At 43.7% G+C, this 20505-nt stretch overlaps 1 protein-coding gene across 3 annotated transcripts; it reads right to left on the bottom strand.

The window, feature by feature from the left end:
- Window positions 1–244: 244 nt before the first annotated feature.
- ACOX1 (acyl-CoA oxidase 1) lies at window positions 245–20430 on the bottom strand. Of its 3 annotated transcripts, none has more exons than XM_086762037.1 (14): window positions 20289–20430; window positions 19125–19284; window positions 13263–13423; window positions 8302–8409; window positions 7661–7780; window positions 7010–7125; window positions 6638–6807; window positions 6154–6316; window positions 5225–5415; window positions 4798–4977; window positions 4045–4150; window positions 3814–3957; window positions 2779–2985; window positions 245–1790 (listed from the first exon to the last, which is right to left on the bottom strand). In XM_086762037.1, exons 1-14 carry the CDS (start codon window positions 20404–20406, stop codon window positions 1740–1742), a joined length of 1995 nt encoding a protein of 664 aa, XP_086618163.1. In that variant the 5' UTR covers window positions 20407–20430; the 3' UTR covers window positions 245–1739. The 3 variants fall into 3 exon arrangements, with proteins under 3 accessions (XP_086618163.1, XP_086618162.1, XP_086618164.1); XM_086762036.1 differs by lacking the exon at window positions 13263–13423 and adding an exon at window positions 10171–10331; XM_086762038.1 differs by lacking the exon at window positions 20289–20430 and adding an exon at window positions 10171–10331 and having other exon boundaries at window positions 19125–19256.
- Window positions 20431–20505: the final 75 nt, after the last annotated feature.

Here is a 20505-nt window from a genome sequence, read left to right as displayed (position 1 = left end):
TAAGATCCACTGAAGGCGATGCACAAAAGAGACATTTTGTCTGAAAACCCATTTTGGTAATTTATTAAATCTGTACATACAGTTAGCTAGTACTGCTCTCATTATTTTTCACCTGCTCCTCCACCATCCCTCCCCAGGTCAGCACTCTGCTCTACTGAATAGGCAGAAGGCAAAGCCCTTTGCCTCCTTCGGTATCCTGAACAGCAGTGGTTCCACTCGACCTGAAAGACTCGGCAGCCAAAAGGCAAGTTTGATTATTTTATTTAAAATTAAACATTTCATTCTGTTCAGCTACTGCGTGTGGAGCCAAACATCATGTCTGATCATTGTTAGTGCCAGGAAAAACTTCCTCCACGAAAACTGATCTGAAATTGGAGACTAACAGTATCTGTTAGAGCTGTCAGAGAACCAGATTCTCAGACGCTGCCTCAGAACTGCAGTATTTGGGTTTATGCTGAAGCTTTTTACCATTTTAAGCTCAACGTTGTTCTTATCTGTTGTGAAGAGAGGTTTTATTGTTACTGGACAGAGTTGTTGGTGTTGAAAAACAGCACTGATTTTGCTTAATTGTAGTTGCACTGTTTTCACTGAGGTTCTGTTAAAAGCTAAATCTCTCACTGTTAAATCCAGACAGCAATGTGCACATCCCAAGTCAAGATAAAAACAAAATTAAGCAAATCAGAGAAAGCTCCTTGGAAATGCATGGCTAAGAAAAAAATATGGACACTTCACTTGGGATTGTCGTTTTCTTGAAGAATGCCTTTAAAAACCAGAAGAACATCCCAGAACTATCTGAAGACCCAAGGGCCTCGGTCCACTGATTTCTGCCCTCAAATACTGGCTTCATCATTCCAGGTCAAATTTGCCATTTCTACCACTACATGTGGTTTTTCACATCAAATCACCATAATTAACATTTGTAAAGTGCTTTGAGATAGTGCTATAGAAACACTAACAGAAGAAGGGCAGAACATCTATTATCAGCATCGAGCTGATTACTACTGCTTGGGGTTTTTCCCTCAGAACAGCATCACTATATTCTCCTTTGACTTCCTACTAATGTAAGGTGCCAGTGCTGGAGATGGCACAGGGGCAAAAGGAATTTCTGCAGGGCACTGAGAGAAGGAAAACATGAAGATGTCTTCTGGAAAGATGAATGGAGCAAAGCTCCAGAGAAGGATTAGTATTTACTTTCCAGCTACATCAGGGAAGTAGTGCCACATGCAGATTCATACACACAAAACTATGCAGGAAGCTTTAGACAGCACAAATATTTGCCAAACAAGGAGAGAGGTGGTGCTAATCTTTAAAAAAAAAAAAAAAAATTTAAATCAAGACACTGATGCTTTTTGAGGGGGGACATAACTGCTCATTAGAAGCTATGGCCTGGGGGCTGTTAACTACTTAGTAGTAAAATCCTGCTACTTTTCCAGTTGACAGTAACTTCTCTCTATTTAGCAGCTTCACAAAAGCAACCCTTGAATGAATCCGTAAAGCTTTCCCAGATTTTTAAAAAGGTTAATTTTACCATGATAATTGCACTTTAAAACCAGGCATCAATCCCTAGGCACTCTCCCCAAACACCTCCTCAATTTATACAGGTGGAAAGAAAGGCTACAATTATCCACTGTCCTACAGCTACCAGGATTTGAAAGGTTTGATTTAGGTGCCTGACGAAAGGGCACAAATACCCAGTTTTCAGGTCAGGAAAAGTGTGCTTTTTAAAAAACCAGCAGGCTTCACAGCTTGGCTTGCATCGGCTTCAGGTGTTTGTGGAAAGACTCATGAACCTGTAAGAGGACAGGACAGTGGTTACCACAAGGTCAGGCCTGAGCTTTAAAACAGTTCTAGCTCTTCACATCTTTCAGTGTTTTATACACCAAGGAAATTTGAATCAGAGGCACTCTGGAGATTTAAGAACAGCCAGCCAAGTCTCGTATTTGAGTGTCTGTAGGACACAAAGGATGAGAACATAAGCCAAAACAAAGAGCTTCCCCACTACCTTCCTGTAGGAAAAAATAATGCAAAATGTCTTATATCTATACATGCAATTCTTTGGCGTTTTGATTCAAAGAGGACTGGCAGAGCTCTCCTAAGGAGACTGTAATGAAGCTCGTAAGCCCCACTGCCTTCAAAAGCACAAAAAATTGAGCAAGTTCTGGTAGGATTTAACTACAGTCACAGTCTCCGGCAGCACATCGTAGGAGATAGTCTGTCCAAATCCAATAAAGGTAGCAAAGGCCGACAAGACAGGATTTTGAGTTCTGTTTTGGCTGATGGAAGAGGGACACTGACTCTTCTCAGCCCAGTTTGTTTTAAGATCTCAGCTGTAGCTACAGCCTTAGAGCAGACAGGCAACACTGGACACTTAAGTACGACATGAGAGCAATTTATTTTCTTCTCCAGTCGCTAACACTCCCTGAAGGCAACAGGAAACAGGTAAGGCTTTCACAGCTGCTGTCACTAAGCAGAATTAACAGCAAACGATAATTTATTTTAAATTTGATGAGATTATTCTATTGTTTCTCTAGGAAAGGTAGGATTTCCTCCCTCAAGTGAGAAACTCCGCAGTATCCCACAGGGAAGCATGAGGTACACATAGGAGAGCAACTGAAGAAAGTGGCTGGAAGCAGAGGAGCAGAAGTAGGTTGCTAGCTCTGGTCCGTTACCACTCCCCCTCATCAATTACGTGCTGAGATCACTGGACCAAAATTTAAAAACCCTAATTATTTCTCTGGACACATGTGACCTAAAGATGAAGAAATAAAGGTTCTTTACCTCTGTTTTGTTCAGTGGGGATTTCTTTGCCCACTCAAACATGTTCTCATAGACGTTGCCATCATACCGGCCAAGCACAGATCCAAGATGAATGTCATGGAAGTCAAAGGAGTCTACCAGCGCTACTGCGTTGGGACGAATTACAGCTAACAGCTCTTTCACACGCTGGTTCACTTGAGTAATCTGGGCATCAGTCAAAATACCCGCCTTAGGGAGAAAAAAAAAAAAAAATGTTATCAGAGTACAAAAATCCCAAGAACCTTCCCTTCCCCTGTGGTCTAACACAGGTCAGCCTTCCCCCACACAGAAATCCAGCAGTTCACAGCACACTAATGTTTTTTTCCTAAATGCTAAGTAATCAAATCAGCAATCTGCCATAGGGTATAAGTGAAAGGAGACGCCTAGCATAGTCCCCTATATTGCCTAGCTCTTCACTCTCTGTACGTTAACTTCAGTAGTGAGTTTTCCTGAAAACATGCATATGTGTATAAGTTGTTCTTCCTGGTTTCAGGGAACTTTTTGGTAAGCAGCAAAGAGGCAAATGGGAAGACAAAACATACCACTTCTGCCTAAAGACAAAATAAAACACTGCCACACAAATACATCTCAAACCAAAAGAAGATAAGTAATGCCTGACAACTGAAACGCATTCCCTGAAGGATGGGTTAAGATTTGGAGTACAGCGTTCCCCTTTTGTGCACTGATTTACAAACGCATGCAGCTCTCAGAGCATGTCTAACTTGCATCTTCTTTATTAACTCCTTGTTTTTTAACATCCAACATCTGGTCGCCAACTGGAAAACATCTAAGCTAACCTGGACAGATGCCAGACGCCATTCACCATCCAACTCTGCTTCTGGCAGATCACAAGCCAAACTGGACAAGCCTTCCACCAGACCTGCTCTGCTAGCGGCCTTCTGGAAGTCAACAGCCAAGACCTCACACCTAAGTATTTGTGCAACTTTGCATTTAAAGCGCCTTTGCAAACAACGATTCTCGTGCTAGAGATGTAAAGTGTTGGAGGAAGACACCAACCTGCAAGAAATCCCCTGTGTTCTTACTGATCCCATACAGCGCGTACAGGAGACACAGCTCAGTCACGACAGCACGGACAGCCGCGTTACTGATGTCAGACAGCTTTGCTGCGAAAAGCTTCACTATCACATAGTGACAGTGTGCCTGCGGGAAACGAGAGGAGGGTGAATCAGGTTCATGGAGAGACGAGAAGCTCTAATAGCTCATTTCTTCATCAGGCACATCACTGACCTCAGATGCTCGCACAAGATCAACAGAAGTTCTATTCCAGGCATCCTCCTTGCTCTTTCTGTGGTTCAGTTCAGCTTGCAAATTCTTTGCTGCGGCTTCTACAAGCCTATTTCATAAAATGAAGAAAAACAGATTACACAATAAATAACACCACATTAACAAGGTCACGTACACTGAATTCATTTGAATTTCAGTCTAACACATCAGAAGAACTCAGAGATCATGTGCCACGACTGAATACACTGCCTGGAGTGAGAAGTTGTGGCTCTCCAACACCTACAATCACTGCTGCAGCTAGAACACAGCTACAGAGGGGTAAGGCGACATTTGACAGCACCTACTGGTACTGAATACCAACTCACATGTAGGCGTCTGTTCTACTCTCACACGTCCTTCACAACAGGCTTCAGTATCAGGATTGTTTCTCTCCAGACACATCTCTGAGCATTTTGAACAATGTTGGTACTCGTATGCTTAAATATACTTTACATGTCAATAAGAAGAAGCTATTTCAAAATGGAACAGCGAGCAGAGTAACTGGGCTACGCACAGGCTGTACGCGGCCTCCCGTAACCTCAAAGCACGTAACACTGACCTCAACCTAGTAAAGTGACCCAGTTCCTGACAGCAACACGCGGAGCAAAGCTTTGCAAACCACACCCTGAGAATCTAACGCTCACAGGCGCACCACTACCTCCTCCCAACACACACAATTTCAGCGGTGCTTGGCTCAGTCTATAAGCGTGAGCTCACCGGGCGGCACGTGCTTTGTAGGCCTCTACCAAGCTGGCTGGATCGTTGATGCGCACAGTCACAGACTTAGCGGCCACATGCTGTGGCTGAATGCGTTGCTGGGAGAGGTCGTTAAGGTAAGACACCATGCCAGTAACCTGCTGCCCAGAACTAACTTGGGTGTAGCTTTTGACAAGGAACCTGAAAAGAGAGACAACAAATAGCAACTGTTACTCATGAGCTGTTTGAATGGAAAGAAGTCACCCTACCTAGGGTCAGAGCAGGAAAGAACAGTGGTAGGCACATACTTTTCTGCCAAAAATAAGGCCAGGGACAGAAACATGAGAGCCCAGTTCCACAGTAATACAGGATACCCTTCTGCTCATCACTTCAGCCACAAAGGTTGGAATGCCAAGGCAAGAACGTCTCTGGCCAGAAGCTACCATACCTAGCTGTCTGCAGCATCATGACTGTGTTTTCTCCCTCATAGGTGCAGGAGGGGGTGAACGTGACATAGATGTCAGGAATGCCACTGCAGCGAGAGTAGCCATGCCCACCACACGCCATCCGACATTCCTCAATGCCGGCATTGGCAGTCCAGGAAGTGAACGCCTTCAGCCCTGCTGTCAGTGCGTGGAGCTGATGGACAAAAGCAAAGTCAGTTTAGATCTTTTATTTTCCATTCTTAACTTGCACACATACATGCTAAGTACTGCAGCTCCCAGAAAAAAAGTAGAGTCAACACCATCCTTCTACTGTCCCACAGGGTCTTGTTTTTCTTGTAAGAACTCTTTCCTGAGTCAAACTATTTATATGAAAGCCTCTGTACACATAAAGACTTCTTTTGAGTACCCCGTCCTTTCTCCCAATACGCATTGTATGTACAAGACTGTTTTCAATTGCCTATTGTCACATTAGCTTCTCAGACAGAATCCCTAACTGAAAACTAACATTTTACAACCCTAACCCCCCAGTATAGTACTGATACCTTCGACCAACACACCAGTTCTACCCTAGTCACTTGGAAGAACAATCTGGAAGCTACAGCCCAAGCATAAGACCAGTCTTGACTCCACTTCCAAGAGACACTCCATCATTCCTGGAAAGACACCTTTTAAAAAAAAAAATATATATATTCACAGTAGCTTTCCCACCGTGTATGACTCCCTATTTTTCATAAAGGGCTGCTAAATGAATAGCGCAAATAAAGAAGTAAAAGTCACCGGCACATACTGGGCTTGGCAATCTCTGAATCTAAAGAAGCACAAGACGTCTCATGAGTGAAAGCCAAAAAGGCTTGATGCCTTTTCTTCCACGCTATAAGAAACTTCACATAAAATCAGCAAACACCCCTGTGATTTCCAGAGGACACAGTACCTCCGGCAGCTCGCTCAGATCCCCTTCATTGATGTCTCCACTAATACGATGATAGGTGTCTTTTATGTAGGCTCCCACAAAATGGAACGCATACGCTGTTGCCAGGAGAGGAAAGAGTTTGTATTGTTGGGTCTGATAATCCAAGATCTGGGGTTCTGGTTCCCTAGAGTGAAACATAGAGGAGTTAGTGCGCCAGCGGCTAGCAAACTGCTGTGAAGTCCTATTAAACTCTCAGTAGCTTCTCCACTTGTTCAGTATGAGCTGCATCCCTACCAAGTCAGACTGTCTAAGACCGTACAGCAAAAGCCTCAGGCAAAGGGAAGGCATTTTGGCAGTCAGGAATGAAAGATCACTCTCTTCCTAGGACGAAACAGTGTTCTGAAACTATCAAGTACCAAAGCAAACACCGCCAATCCCTCTTCCCTCTAGTATTTGTGAATTTTCCCTCAGCACTCAGCCTGCTCTTTTATTTCACTGCACTTACCCTGGCTTTAGCTCAGACTGGTGTCTCACTGCGCTATAGCGGATGGCAATAGTACAAGCCCGGGACAGGGAGCGAGCTGAATCGCCTACAATGAGAGACCGGATGAACACCATGGTCCCGTAGGTTAGCTTGTCACTAAGTGGTTTCACATAGGTGCCATCTGGTTCAACCTACCAAAAAAAAAAAAAAAATCAAAAATACAGTGTGTTGATTTTTAAAGTTTCCTCCCTTTTACATGTTCACATCTCAAGCTCTTAACTCATGAAGTAGAACTTAAAAGCAACCTACAATCTTGCTGGTACACTACTCAACCACACACGAGCATCTGAAGTGTCCATTTCTAACAGCACATGCTGACATTCACTGCTTTACCTGAGCGTATTTCATCAGCATGTTTTCCCGAGGAATTCTGAAGTTGTCCATTTTCAGGTAGCCATTATCCATTTCATCATAACCAAATTTGGGCCCAATGTCACCCACTGTAATACCTGCCACAGAGAAAGCCATTTGCATTCAGAAATGGGAACTAAACACCACATGAGAGGTTCAAGCCTCCCCCAAGAGACTGTTTAGTTTTCCAGCGAGTCCTGGCATTGCTAGGAGTAACAGCTAATGAGGACCTTAATCTGTTTGATGGAAAAGCAGACATCAAAACATGGGGATCTTCAAAACTTACATGCAGTCCTGCTATCCAGTCACTGGGGAACTCTAGATATCATCCAGCTCACTTCCAGCTAGAGAATGATGATTCTTTCAGAAGGAGGATGTGCTGCCTCACAGAATGCATTGCTGGGAAACACTGGGACAGAATAAAATCCCAAACTACCTTCACACTGAGAGCGTGACATGAAAGATGATTTAGCAGTAGTTCAGCCATTAGAAAGACTCCTTCACACCCTGTGACCTACCATCTACTCACGGTGAAATAAGCCACGTACATTAATAAGACACATGCAGCTATACAGAGCTGGAGAGAAACCAATGTAATGTATTCCATGACTGCTACACCCTTCACATCTTTACCTGGCAAAGGTTCATGGGTGCCCAGCTGCCGTATGGGAACAATGAAGGCATGCAGCCCTTTGCACTGGCCCTGCGTGTAGAGCTGCGCCAGAACAATGGCGTGGTTCGATGTCTTCCCAACTGCAAAAGGAGTGGGAGCCAGAACGGAAAAAAAACAGTCAACATACTTACAGACACAGAGTCACTTTCCTTAGAACAGACCTGAGATTACTTTAACCACATCATGCACCAGAAAACCAGATTTGCAACACTGGTTATCATCTGAATTCTACAGCTAGATAAGCAAAGTTGCTCAGGTCAATGGAAGCTGCACAATATGGTTCTCTTGACTATACACCACCAGGTCCTTCACAAACCTGCCAGCGGAGATGAAGGAAGTATAAACATTTTGATACAATTGATCAAAAATTACACCAAATCCATACAGCGTGACTGATTCTGAGAAACAACTCAGAGCACACAGATAATCCAAAGTTTTCGCGGGCTCTGATGAGCCTGTTAGTTGTGCAAGAGTGACTGCCTTTCAGCCAACTCTTTGGCTCAGCTTTCAATCATCATTCTGTAGACAGAACACACACGACATCACCTCCCTAAGTTTTTCCCTACATTTTCCAGATTCAGACACGCAGTGGTGCACTTACGTCCACCTGGCCACCACTTAATTGAGGTCACAGTGGGGCTGTTGAGGATGAATTCCTGCGTAGCAGGGTCGTAAGTAGCTGTGGTTTCTAGACCCCGGAGATGAGTTCCTGAAAATAAGCAAACATATGGTTTTGGCAGAAAGTCAGTCACAAAATAAAGACAAGGACAGAATTGGACAATGGAAAGTTGAACTCCAGTAGTAATGTACAGATTTTAACTTTGCTTTTAGGCTATATGAAGGACTCAACATCAACCAATTAAGGAAGAACAAGTGAGAGTCAGACCATATCCTGGGACCTGAAGCCAATTCGCAGAAAACAAGTTGGGTTTTTTTCCCAGTGGTCTAAGACTAGTTTTCCAAGCACCTCCAATCTGACACCTTTTTGCACACCAGAAGGCCTTTCTCAGTTAAAAACGTCCACGAAAACCACGCTCACCTGGATTTCTCTAAAACCACAATCTGATTAAATTGCAAAATAAAAACCATATACTTTTCAGTCATAAGATGAAATAATTAGTGCCCATCATCTCTTCATTCCCTCATCAGGCCTACATTCTCCTCATCTGATGGAGCAGTCTCTCCCAAACAAGATCGTCCATAGCCAAGACAGCAAGTAATGGCATGTGTGCGCTAGGGTACCGATGCAGGTGGATGAAGAGACTGCACAAAGATGACAGTAACACTTCCAGGCACATTCTTTCTCTTCTGCCCCCAGCTCTATTTCACACACACCTGTCTCAGCAGCAGCTTTGTCCCTGCATTTGTTGAAAAAAAAAAAAAAAAAAAAAAAAATCACTTGCCCTACTTGCTTAAACTAGACAAGCTGCAAACACTTCTGATAGTCTGAACTGACAGAGCAAGACAGAACCAGTGACTCTACACAAGAGCTTCAACATGAAAAAGGACATCACCTTGACGCATCCACATTTCCAAAGCATGGAGCTTAATAGCAGACTTCCACAGGCAGCTGAACAGACTTACTTTGCTGGTAAAGGATCTTCAAACCTCACTAGTTGCAAGAGATTCTCGCCAGACTTGCAGTTACTTTATGCTTCATATAGTCTCTACATTTCACTTCAGCACAAAGGTGAATCCTGTTCATTTTTAGAAAACAATTCTCATCTGCGACTCTCAGATGTCAAAATTAAAAGTTTCCAAGGCATAATATCTTCCCTTTGAAACTGGATTAAAAGTGCTGCAATCACAATACTGCTGGAGTTATCAAAGTCCATTTCAAAGCTTGAAAGCAAAGGAATAGCAATAAAGAACAAAGTCTACTTGAGGCAGATAATTTAAAACCACATTTCATGGTCCAATTAAAAAGAACACATGGGAGCGAACTACAGAACTGAGGGAATAAAGCTCCCCACAAAACACGAGCATTGGAACCAAGTCATCCACATGTTCTCTGATCCAAGGTCAGTCCCAAGGTGACAAGCAACTCTTACTTTTTTTTGGCATTTTTTTCAGCACCTTAAAACTCTGTCCTTTTGTCTTCACATTGAACATTAAGCACAGCAAAGCAGAAATCACACTGGAAAGAATGGTAAGTGTAGAAATGAACAGATGACATCAGGCTGACATCACCACAGCCATATGCAGTCATCTGTACTGGTCTGAACGGCACAAGAGGAGCACTCAGGATGCTCACACACAGAACTACAGACATCAGATGCTCCCGAGAAAAAAAAGGGCAAGCAGCATGTGGCGTTATGATCTACTAAAAATTTCAGAGGCCGTCCACTTTTCCCTATAGCCACAGCTGCACGCGTAGACCGTGGGGTAAACACACACCATTTTTCCCAGGCTGGGGAATCCTTTGTACACAAACCATTCTTAGAAATAGCATTTAGTGAATGTACTGTACCATGGCCCATTTCAGTCTGAGCATAAGTGCCAATGATCTCCAGGTTCCAGGCAGGCATGAAGAAGCGATCCTGCTGCTCTGGGGTTGCCTGGGTGAGAAGGGTGGGGAGGAACATGCCCAGATGAAGGTCCAGAGGCTCAGGCCGTCCACGATGAACAAAGCTGTGAAGAAGTGTCATGGGATGGGAGTGTGAAGGCAATGTTATGGGAGGGAAGCAAGCATGAGGATTGGTGGTGGAGATTCAGGAGGAGACAAAAAGAAAAAAAAAACAAACAAAAAATTCATGTGTAAATCAGAATTCAGCAAATGTATTTTAGAAAGCCAGAGCACTGTCCTTTTCTCAGGCCTGAATATAAAAAAATTACACTTATTCTGAAATAAACATGCTGCAATGCATTTTTTTTCTAACCACACATAAAATGCATTTGCAACATTCCTGTATTTTTGATGCACCATAACTGATAAAAAACTATTAATCCAAACAAAAAGAAAGACCAGACCTTCACTGTGGTTTGGAAACCAGAGCACACCTAAGCTAAGCGAGCTGAGTCAGAATGTCAGTTTGTTGAAGATGTGATCTGGCTGGCTGAAGCGAGCCTTCACCTGAAGGTATGAAGTCCACTTTTTTTTTCCGCCCATGGTCTGAGAGTAGAACCTGGTAGAAGTCCCAGTTTACCCAGCAGAATGAGCTAGGTTTTCACTGAATTTTCTTTTTTTTTCTAAAAAAGCAAAGTCCTAACTGTCTGTACAATCTATTTCACTTTTTTTTTTTTTAATTAAAGATGAGACACAACTAGAGTATATTACATACTCAACTCCCTTCAACCTCTGCTATTTCTAAAAGCTTTCTTAAAAGGACAGTGCTCTGCATTGTAAGTCAGAGTTGTGAATATAAACAACTTGGCAAGAAAGTCACCACTTTTCAACCCGTAAATCACCAGCACAAAGTCTCTTCAATTAAACATGTTTCATTAGAACTACTCTTCCTTCAGGTACTGTCAAACACTACTTTTAGGTAGTTAAGTGGTCTATTAAGTTTTCCGATAGAAAAAATTAAATGCTTGTTAAATCTTGAAATATCGACAGCTTTGAGTATTAAATAGTAGGGATACAGACTGAGGATCAGTACCTCCTGTACAAACGCTGTCCATCTGGCACATTTATGCATGAAATAACGTAACTAGTCTTTAACAGGACTATGTATCTATATATTTAAATGAGACAGGCATTACGGAAACAGCACTGATCTGAGCTTGGCTCAAACTCAGCTGGCACTCTTCTCGAAGGGGGAAGAATGCATTCCTGTGCTACCCCTCAACGCACATTAATATGAACTAGCTCTACTCCTGGAGCTTCCTAAGAACTGCAGCTCCTTCCTTTGATATCCTCAAGGACCTACAAATAAATTCAACCATCTAATCAACCCAGCAGCAATGTTTTCGCGGCTTTCGACTGAACAGTGACGAAGGTCAACAGGGAGGCTGAGTTCAGCACTAGTGGGACAGTGCACGGCTGGCAGTCCACGGCTGGCAGTCAGAGACTGAAAGAAAATCCGTTCTACTAGCAATAGCTATAAACCAGGCAGAAATAGCACAGTACTTTCATTACTCATTTTGCTTCCTTTTCACTCAGTGCTATTTGTGCTTCTTCTTTATTTTTTCGAGAGACTTACTCACTATGGAATAGGTTAAAATCAACACAGGCTACCACACAGGTACTCACAAAGACAAAACTGAGTCACTACCCATCCAGGCTAGATCCAGTTCAATAATCAGAGGTCTGTTTCTCCATCGCCATTTTCTGAACACCAGGATTAAGTTAGGCAGAGCTCAGTGACAATTACTGCAGAAGCTTTACTGATGAAGTAGCTGGATACTCAGCACTCACAGCAGGAATGCCAAATGGTTGTATTTTAATTATTGAGCATGGAAAGTATATTTACTTTACCATACCATCACTATATTATTTCTCTTAAGTGTCAAAATACTCATTTTACCACCAAAAAAACTATGAGAACGACAAGCCAACCAGACCATCACCAAGCAAGAAAGTGCAATGATCCAATGTGAAACAGCAAGTAAAACAAATCACTTTGGTGTGGATGTGTGTCTGATTTAAAGGAGCTGGTGTGAAAAAGCAAACAAGGTTAGCAGGCATTTATTGTGGCTGTCCAGTTGTCTCAGCCTCCAGCATTGAGCGAGGTTTGCTCATTCCATCTCTCCCAAGCAGAACAGACGACAGGATTTCCTCCGTTGCATCTTCTACAAACATTTCAGCTACCATGAGCAGCTGTAACTGAACAGCCAGGAAATCAGCTCTACCATCTAACTTCTGCAACTGTCCAGACTTGTACATAGCACGTCTTCCAAGTTTAGATGCCAACACAAGCATTGGAGCCTTTGGTTTGTTAATCTATTCTCGCTGGTATTTAACAGCTACTGTTCCAGGCTCTGGGCTAAAAGACTGCTTTCTGATCCATCAAATGTTCTTCCATTTGAAGAAGTGAAAGTCATTTTCAACAACAGTAGGAAGATGATGTTTTTCTTCTTTGAACCCAAGATCTTTCCACGAAGTTGTACAGCTGCAATGGAGTAGCATCTGGAAGAAAAGTGCTTGGGGCAAAGCATACCTTACTTTCAAAACCGAAAATGCATAATCTCACTGTGCTACATTGCATTGAAAGGTTTACTTCTGACCTGTTCGTGCAGGCCAGGCATGCACCAAGAATAAGAACTCCGAGGTACACATGCCCCAAATTCAGGCAAAAATGAAAACCACGGTTCTGTCGACTGACACGTTCCAACCGGTTCAAAGGCTCCCAGGGCTCAGAATAACCTCCTCAGCTTAAAACACAGGTAAACAACTTTCAGTCAGTGATCAGCTAAGAGGTGCATTCTGGAAAAGACCAAAACTAACTCTGTGATTGTTAGGATGTGAAACGAAGCAGCTTTCTGGCTACAAGGCAGGAAACATCAACGGTTAAGCAAACTATTTTACCTTTTCCCTTTTAGATTCACCTAAAGCAGTATCATCAATTTACAAACTGGAGTTACAGAAAAGAGGTTACCCATCGATCCCTGAAGGGAACTAACCATGTCCCATTTCGGTTTGGGCGTAGGTGCCAATTATCTTGACTCCACGGACCAGAGGCAGCCATTTCTCCTTCTGAGCATCAGTCGTTTGGGTCTCTAAGGTTTTTTGAAACATGCTGAAGTGGAGACCGAAAGGTTCAGGAAAATTGCCCAAGCATGTTCTACAGGAAAGAAATAGAGGGATCTGGATCTCAGTCTTACTGTTACTGTGATCCCAAAAGGCTTTTCTCCAACTGTAGCATAAGATAAATAATCTCTTTGCCTATTTCAACCTTTTTTTTGGTCCCACAAGCAACCTCCAAATACGGAGGCATCAGAAGCAATGCTAATAGGGAAATAAATGTTTCTTCCAGGCATTTGCTTCAACCCACGAATCCTGCTGTCGCTATGTGGAAAAAAATATTTTTTACAAAGACTCATGGGGAACTTAAAATTGAGGATGTGAAAACCAAATTGTGTTCTCCTCCATCTCTCAGGTTTAGTGGGAATAAACCCACTGCTGCTGGTAGGCCAGGACTAGGCCATTATTAGCCAGAAGCACTTTGTACTGAAAAGGAAAAGGCTTCTCAGGTGACCAGTGCTTTTCAGAAGAGCTCTGTATTACCTGTAGCTGTTTATATCAGTTGTGAGATCAGAAACTCACCTTCAATTAAAATGACTGTTACAGGCTAGCGCTGGAGGAAATGGAAGGAAAATCAGGCATTTTAGGTGTGCTTCATCAAAACAGGAGTTATTTCATGGGAAATAACTATTATTTTGGCTCTACTAATTTAGTAGTCATGACGGCAGGCAAATTACACTCCCAATTAAAACAAGTTCCATAACACAAACATGCTAGAAAGTTTCACTGTGTAAAAGCTATGTAGTAAATGACAGCATCTTCCCTTCAACATCCTGCAGTCTGAGCAGCGTTTTCACCTTCCATCTACTGTACAAGAATGCTTATTCTAATTCTAAGATGGAGGAGGAAAAAATGAGCACTCTGCATGAATACCTCCATCCAAGACCTTTAGCATGTACCCAAGATACCCACAGAGGGAATCTATCCTTCCACCCTGAGGTGTTAGCACCTGCCCAGGGAGCACATGTAAGGGTCTGCTGCCAACACAGATCTGCACTGCTTGGGAGCAGAGAGTAAATAATTGATAATTCAAAACCAGATCCCTATAGAAACCGTGAAACTCAGCCTTAGGGTGAGGGAAAGCAGGACAAAGCTTCTTCAGCACCACTGAACTGCGTGCTGAAGATGCTGATTTTAAATTGAACAGTTTTTAAATGGACAAGACTGAATGAGCCAAAACTACTGTCATCAAGTCACCTAATGCTGGTGGTTAACGTATTAACTGTGCTCTGAGCTGGTGCGAGCCCAGGTATGGCTTACAGAGCTCTTGGAATCAAGGCAGACAGTTCTCTCAGCAGAAAATAGTCTACAGCCTACAGCAGCACTTGTTTACAAGGTTGAAGTTATCAGGGTGACCAAGGGCTTAAAAACGCTACAAGGACAGTGACACAGAATATTTTTCAGCATTCTTGTGATATCCTACATGAGTTACTCTTTTAGGCCAGGACCCCTATAGCAAGAGCAGCAGCCTTCACTTCCTCACTGCCTAAGGCACAACTACTGTACATCTACTCCTTGGGCCCAAAAATGACAAACCTACAGGGAGAAAATGAGCGCTGACTTCGAAACACGCTTTCAGGGCAGCTTGGGAAGAGCTCAAGCAGTTCTTCACATATTTTCAGCAGCCATTGAAAGAACTTGTGAAAAAGGTGCAGCACATGCTTTGCTGTCAGAAAAATCAGGTCAGACACTACTTCCGTGAAGGTAATGCTCCAGAAAAAAAGTTTTCTTAAAGCTCACACCAGCAACTTTCACTGCCTATCAGTAGGTTTAATCCCAAGTGCCAGATATTTCATGCTTCACTAGCACCTTCTCTGATAGGAGAAAGAATGACATTTTGCAAGCGGATACTGTAACATCCCTGTGTCAGAAGGTCACACTACTTCACTGACCAAACACACAGCAGGTTAACAGCTTCTCGCATTAACAAAGCTGAAAGCTAGCTAATTTACAGCAAGAACTTTTCATCTCTGCATACTCCCCACTGAATGATCAGGATTTTCTTAATGTGCCTTTCAACAACTTGAGTGACAATGAGAATCCTGTTTTCCTCAGACACAGGGCAAACAGAAGGGGTACTAGCTGTGAAGGGAGGAAGAACATATTTTCTTTCCTTCTTTTTCTTTCTCTGAACTCTTATTCCTTCCCCTCCCAATTTCTACATTCCCATGTTCCATTTCCCTGTGCCTATACAGCTTGATCACCAAAGGCTGCATGGTGTAACTGTTCCAGCACTTGGCCACATCAAGACTGAACGTGGCCAGCTGCATCCAGCACCAGCAAACTGATCAATGACCAGTCTCGCTGCCCTGAAGTCAGACTTGCTACGACAGTCACTGAGTCCAGAGGAGGGCTGCAGCTCCAAATCCCCTCCGGGGAGAAGGCTCTGTAGCAACATGCTACAGTGGCAACACAGATCTTTCCAGATTTCACAGCAACCAACGCCACCCACGTAGCAAAGGGCACTTGTATTGGACAGATGAGTTTGATAGCGTATCTGTCAGTGGACAGCGTACAACGGAGGCAAAGGCTGTGTCTTCAGAGACTCCAAAGCTAAACAAACAATTGCAAAGACATTCTCAGGCTGCAGAACTGGGTCACAGAATAGGGTCATCTCCTTTAAAGCAAAATCCACAAGCAAACTTCTCTAGCTTTTTGCGGTTCTTGAGGTAACTCTCAAGGAAGAGCACCAACAGCCGCCTCAGGGGAGGAGAAGCAGGGTTCTCCTGTCTGACCTGTGCTTACCGACCTTCAGACTTAGCAAATGCTGTGATAATAAACTCCGCTTCCAGCTGTCTCAAAAAACCCAAGTCAGACCCATCCGCTCCAAACGAATTTAGCAGTGGCTAGTAGGGACCCTACTACAGTTTTTCTGGTTTGATTCACCAAAAGCTACTCCAGGTCCTAACTTCAGTGTCCAAATGAGAAAGAAGGGCAAATTCTCTCAGGGAAAATGCACATTCACGCAATGCTTATGAACACTGGGATCACCTGTTGACTTGCAACTCTCAGATCTTCTCTTCTTCTGTGTTCCAGTGTCTCCCAGCTATTTTTTTATTTTTTCATTTAACCCCATTTTCCTCAATTAAGGTTATTTAAACTTGGAGGTGAATTAAAACCAATCAGATCGCCCTCTTCAAAGAGCTGCTACTACAATCAGAACAATTCGCTGTTTTTCATGCTGATGTACATTTTGCTGCAGTTAGACTGTGAAAGAAATCTTAAATATTGGCACTTGAGGGCTGCCGGCCTTCATTAGCTGTACTCACAGCAGCAACGGCAGTGCTGACACATGCTAAGACACAGGAAGAACTGACCTGATGAGAAGCAATTAAAATGACTTCTAAATATATTTAATAGATCCTCTGTTGTTTTGGAGGCCAACAAAGCTCTCGTGCAAACAGGAAGGAGGAGCATTCAGTTCGACATGCCACAGTGTTGAAGGGCAGCTGAAGGAAGAAGCATTTCTCCTCACCTAGTCATAAATCGAGCTATAAAGTTGGTCAGTCAGGATACAAAGCTACCTAGTGAAGTTCTGGTAGTACACAAAAGCTACAGGAAAACAACTAGCTCAAAATACTCAAAAATTGCATATGTAAATAAATCTGTCCCTGGGGATAATCACAAGGCGTGAGGGATTATTGGCAAAATATCTTAAGCCTCCATATGTAAAAATCTGATGGTCAGTCACCATAAATACAACTTGACATCTGAATCCTGACGTCAATCTATGTCAAAAACTTCATTCAAGGCATGCCACAACACCACAGCAATTCAATTTTCCAGTTTGGAAAAATGAATAAAGTCAAACACAGTTCTTCCAGGTCAGCTTTTACACAGGTGAAGTCCCTTCTAGTTAGCACCAGTCAGCATGTTTGGGTATGTGAGAGAAATAAACTGAATTTTGCAAGTTGGGTGGAGTTCATTAAGTTAAAAAAAAAAAAAATGTTTGACACTCAGCAAGTGAGAAAGTGGGGACACATGTTAAAATGCAAATGGAATCAAATGATGAAAAAAACATCTTTTGATTTCTTCCATTTATTAAGAAACAGTAAACCAATATCCTCCCTTGCAAACATTATAGTAAAGAATTCAAATGAACAATATTAAGAATATACAGTTCTCAGAGCAAAAAGTTCACTTGTAGGTAAGAAGTATATATACTGCTCTTCATTCTTCTACATGTTATTAGAGAAGACACTGGAAAATACAGTCTGTCCACAGTAATTGCAATTATCTTTTGAAATCCTGAATGTCTGCAATTAGAATTGACTCTGAAAAAAAAAGTAAGCCTTCCCAATTTTTTCAGTTGATTTTGGATCATGAATTTTCACTAGTCACACCTGACTACTCATATCCCATAAGATATGGATGTATTATGTGGTACCTGTATGAAATACTAAGCTTTCATCCATTTAAATTTAAGAATTGCTGACCTCCCAAATAAGTTTATGGAAAGACAAAACAAGAATCTGACATTTTACTACTTTGGAAGAGTCCTGTTTTCATAAAATACTGTCAGCAATGCTACCAAGAGACAGCATTTACATTGCAAACTTAATGGTAATTTGCCAGCTGGTGTACTGGGCAGGCTTATCTGAATTTTCTCCATAAAAAGAAGAAACTTCCCTATGACCTCCAATGACTCTTGTGTAGGAAAAATTAATTATTAACCTTTGCCATGCAGTACTTGAAAAAATCTGATACAGTCACTGAACTTTCTCCTTGTTATCATTGCCCACCAATGCCAATTTTCAAAAGAACATTTACATTACTTTCACGGCACAGGTCAGCGTAGATCAATTTCGTGGAAATTAAACCTACAGCAGACAAGATGATTTCAACTAACTAGTCCCAATGTTCGCGCCCTAAGGCCAACGACAGCTTTTCTACAAATCCAGTCAGAGAGGGCTTGTGATTCTACCAGTACATTAGTTAACGTGCCACGTTCATTTAGTGTGCCAGAGGATACATTCATGGTATTACATCCAGATTTCCAGAGCTGTGCAACCTCTCTGTTAAGCAGTTTTTGTTTGATTTTATCAGAATGAATTTAATAGAACTAGGAAGAGAAATATGCCATGATCAGGAACTAAGGTCCCTGCAAGCTGCAAGGAATGAAACTCAGATATAAAGACAGTTTTATTTTTACTAACTTAACCCAAGGGTAATACTACCAGATAAACAAAAAGTCAGATACAACAAAAAGCCTCTAGGTCAAAGGGAACCACCATGGCAGCAGGAGCTTGGGAGGGAGACGGGACAGATAGTTATAAACAAGAACTTATAAGCTACCTTGGAACATTTTCAAGTATGCCTGTAACGCAACTTTATTAGGTCTAAGTGCAAAGTGAAGTAATCAGCTTTAAGAAATTTCATTAGAAGCTGCAACCTCATCAGACCTATTCAGATTAAAAATATTTCAGTACTTTTTTATTCTTTTGGGGGAAAAAAAAAACAAACCAAAACAACAGACTACAAGTCCCACTTTTTAGTTTTTACACCATATGTAATAAAAAGTGTGTAATTGTTAATGGTGCATTTCTAGTAAAAAAATCTAAGAACATATAATATCTAGGAAAAAGGGGTTTAATCTCGAATTCACAGAAGCCAGTATTTCAGTGGGCTTTCATGCAGGCCTTTAGCTTCCTTTGGACAACAAATACAGGAAAAAAGCACAGCTCTAACGTCCCTGGCGATGATCAAAGCACAGGCAAGCAGCAAACTCTACAGCCAGGTACCTTTTAAACCAGTAGATCTCTTCCGGATCTGCAATTCCATATTCTCTTAACTTCATCACCATCAGAGAGCTCTTTCTGATGGCCTGCTCATAGCGCTGGCTACGGGACAGAAAGTTCAAGTCCTCGTGCTGGAAGTCGGGGTCATTAAGAACTAAGGCCTCTAGGGACAGAACAGAAGAGGAAAACAAACTCAGTTTCCACAAACGTCAGTAGGCAGTGGGTGAGAAACGATTCAGCATTTCACTTGCTGTACCTCAAGGCACAGATATCAGAAAATTAATAATAAAATTGAAAGTTAACAAAATCAGAAAGAAGTCAAAACGCTGGAGAGGGACTCCAGCACCAGGGTGCTCTCCATTCCGCACATCAACCACGCGCGAAGTCAGGAGCGCTCTGGGGTTGGCATGAGGTAAATTCACCCACATCAGACCTGCAGGCCCCTCAGAAACAGGCTCAAAGCCTCAAGCTGCCACGGTCACCGCCAGACCAGACTGCCGCACGAACTTTGATCCCCGCGCCGCTCCTCGCAGGGGGACGCAGCCATCGCTCCCACTACGCCTACTGGAAACCAAGGCACCCAAAGGCCACGGGCCTCGCGTCCCCTTTGGCACACAGGTTACACAACACCGGCCTCTGACAGTCCCACCCGGCGGGGCCGGGAGGAGGAAGAGGAGGGGGCACTGGGTCAGAAATGGGCCAGTTTGTGCTGCTGGGCAGGGGCGTACCGGGAGGGGAAGGGGAGAGGGCCCCAGAGGAAAGCCCGCGGGAAGCTGCCTCTCGCTCTCCGGAGGAAGGCGCCAGGGAGAGGGAAAGGGACATCTCTCTGCCAGGGCCACCGAAACCTTTTCTGGGGACGGGGAGAAGAGGGGATCAGGAGCGTAACACGTAACATGAGGCACAACATCAGGCAAAAACCCCTTCCCCCCGGCAGCCCCTCCCCCTGCGAGCCCTCTCCTCACAGGTTTCCCCTCTCCCTGACCTCTCCCCAAACGCTCCTCCCTCCCCCCACGCCCTCCTCTTGGGTCTCCCTCTCTCCCCACAGCCTGTCCTCTCTCCACAGCCCCGTTTTCCCGCTGCTAAAACCTCCTCCCCCTCCCCTTCCCTCACCGCCGCCCCCCCGAGCTCCCACCCCGGGCTGTCTCCCGCGGCCGGGGCCTCCCTCACCGATCTCCTTGCGGCGACGGGTGCGCTCGGCGCCGCCGTCCAGGATGTGCGTGAGCAGCTCGGGCTGGAAGGTGGCGGCGGCCCGCTCTCTCCGCAGGTCCGCGTTCATCATCACCATCGCGGCGGCTGCGCTCTGCCCGGCCCGGCCCGGCCCGGCCCCGCCACCACCCTCCGCTCCGCCGCTGGACACGGCCCCCCCGCGTGACGTCACGCCCCG

The sequence above is a fragment of the Chlamydotis macqueenii genome, chromosome 18 (assembly GCF_036417535.1).
Source record: "Chlamydotis macqueenii isolate bChlMac1 chromosome 18, bChlMac1.mat, whole genome shotgun sequence".
NCBI lineage: Eukaryota > Metazoa > Chordata > Aves > Otidiformes > Otididae > Chlamydotis > Chlamydotis macqueenii.
The sequence above is the reverse complement of the archived record's forward strand: the minus strand, read 5'-3'. Positions and strand labels throughout refer to the sequence as shown.

Excerpts from the sequence above, each read along its gene's own strand:
- ACOX1 (XM_086762037.1), bottom strand. The coding sequence starts at position 20,406 with ATGGTGATGATGAACGCGGACCTGCGGAGAGAGCGGGCCGCCGCCACC. Across the intron at positions 13,424-19,124 it reads GAGATCTACTGGTTTAAAAG|AACATGCTTGGGCAATTTTC; the intron begins GTACCTGGCTGT and ends TCTTTCCTGTAG. Across the intron at positions 2,986-3,813 it reads ACACAGGGGATTTCTTGCAG|GCGGGTATTTTGACTGATGC; the intron begins GTTGGTGTCTTC and ends TTTCTCCCTAAG.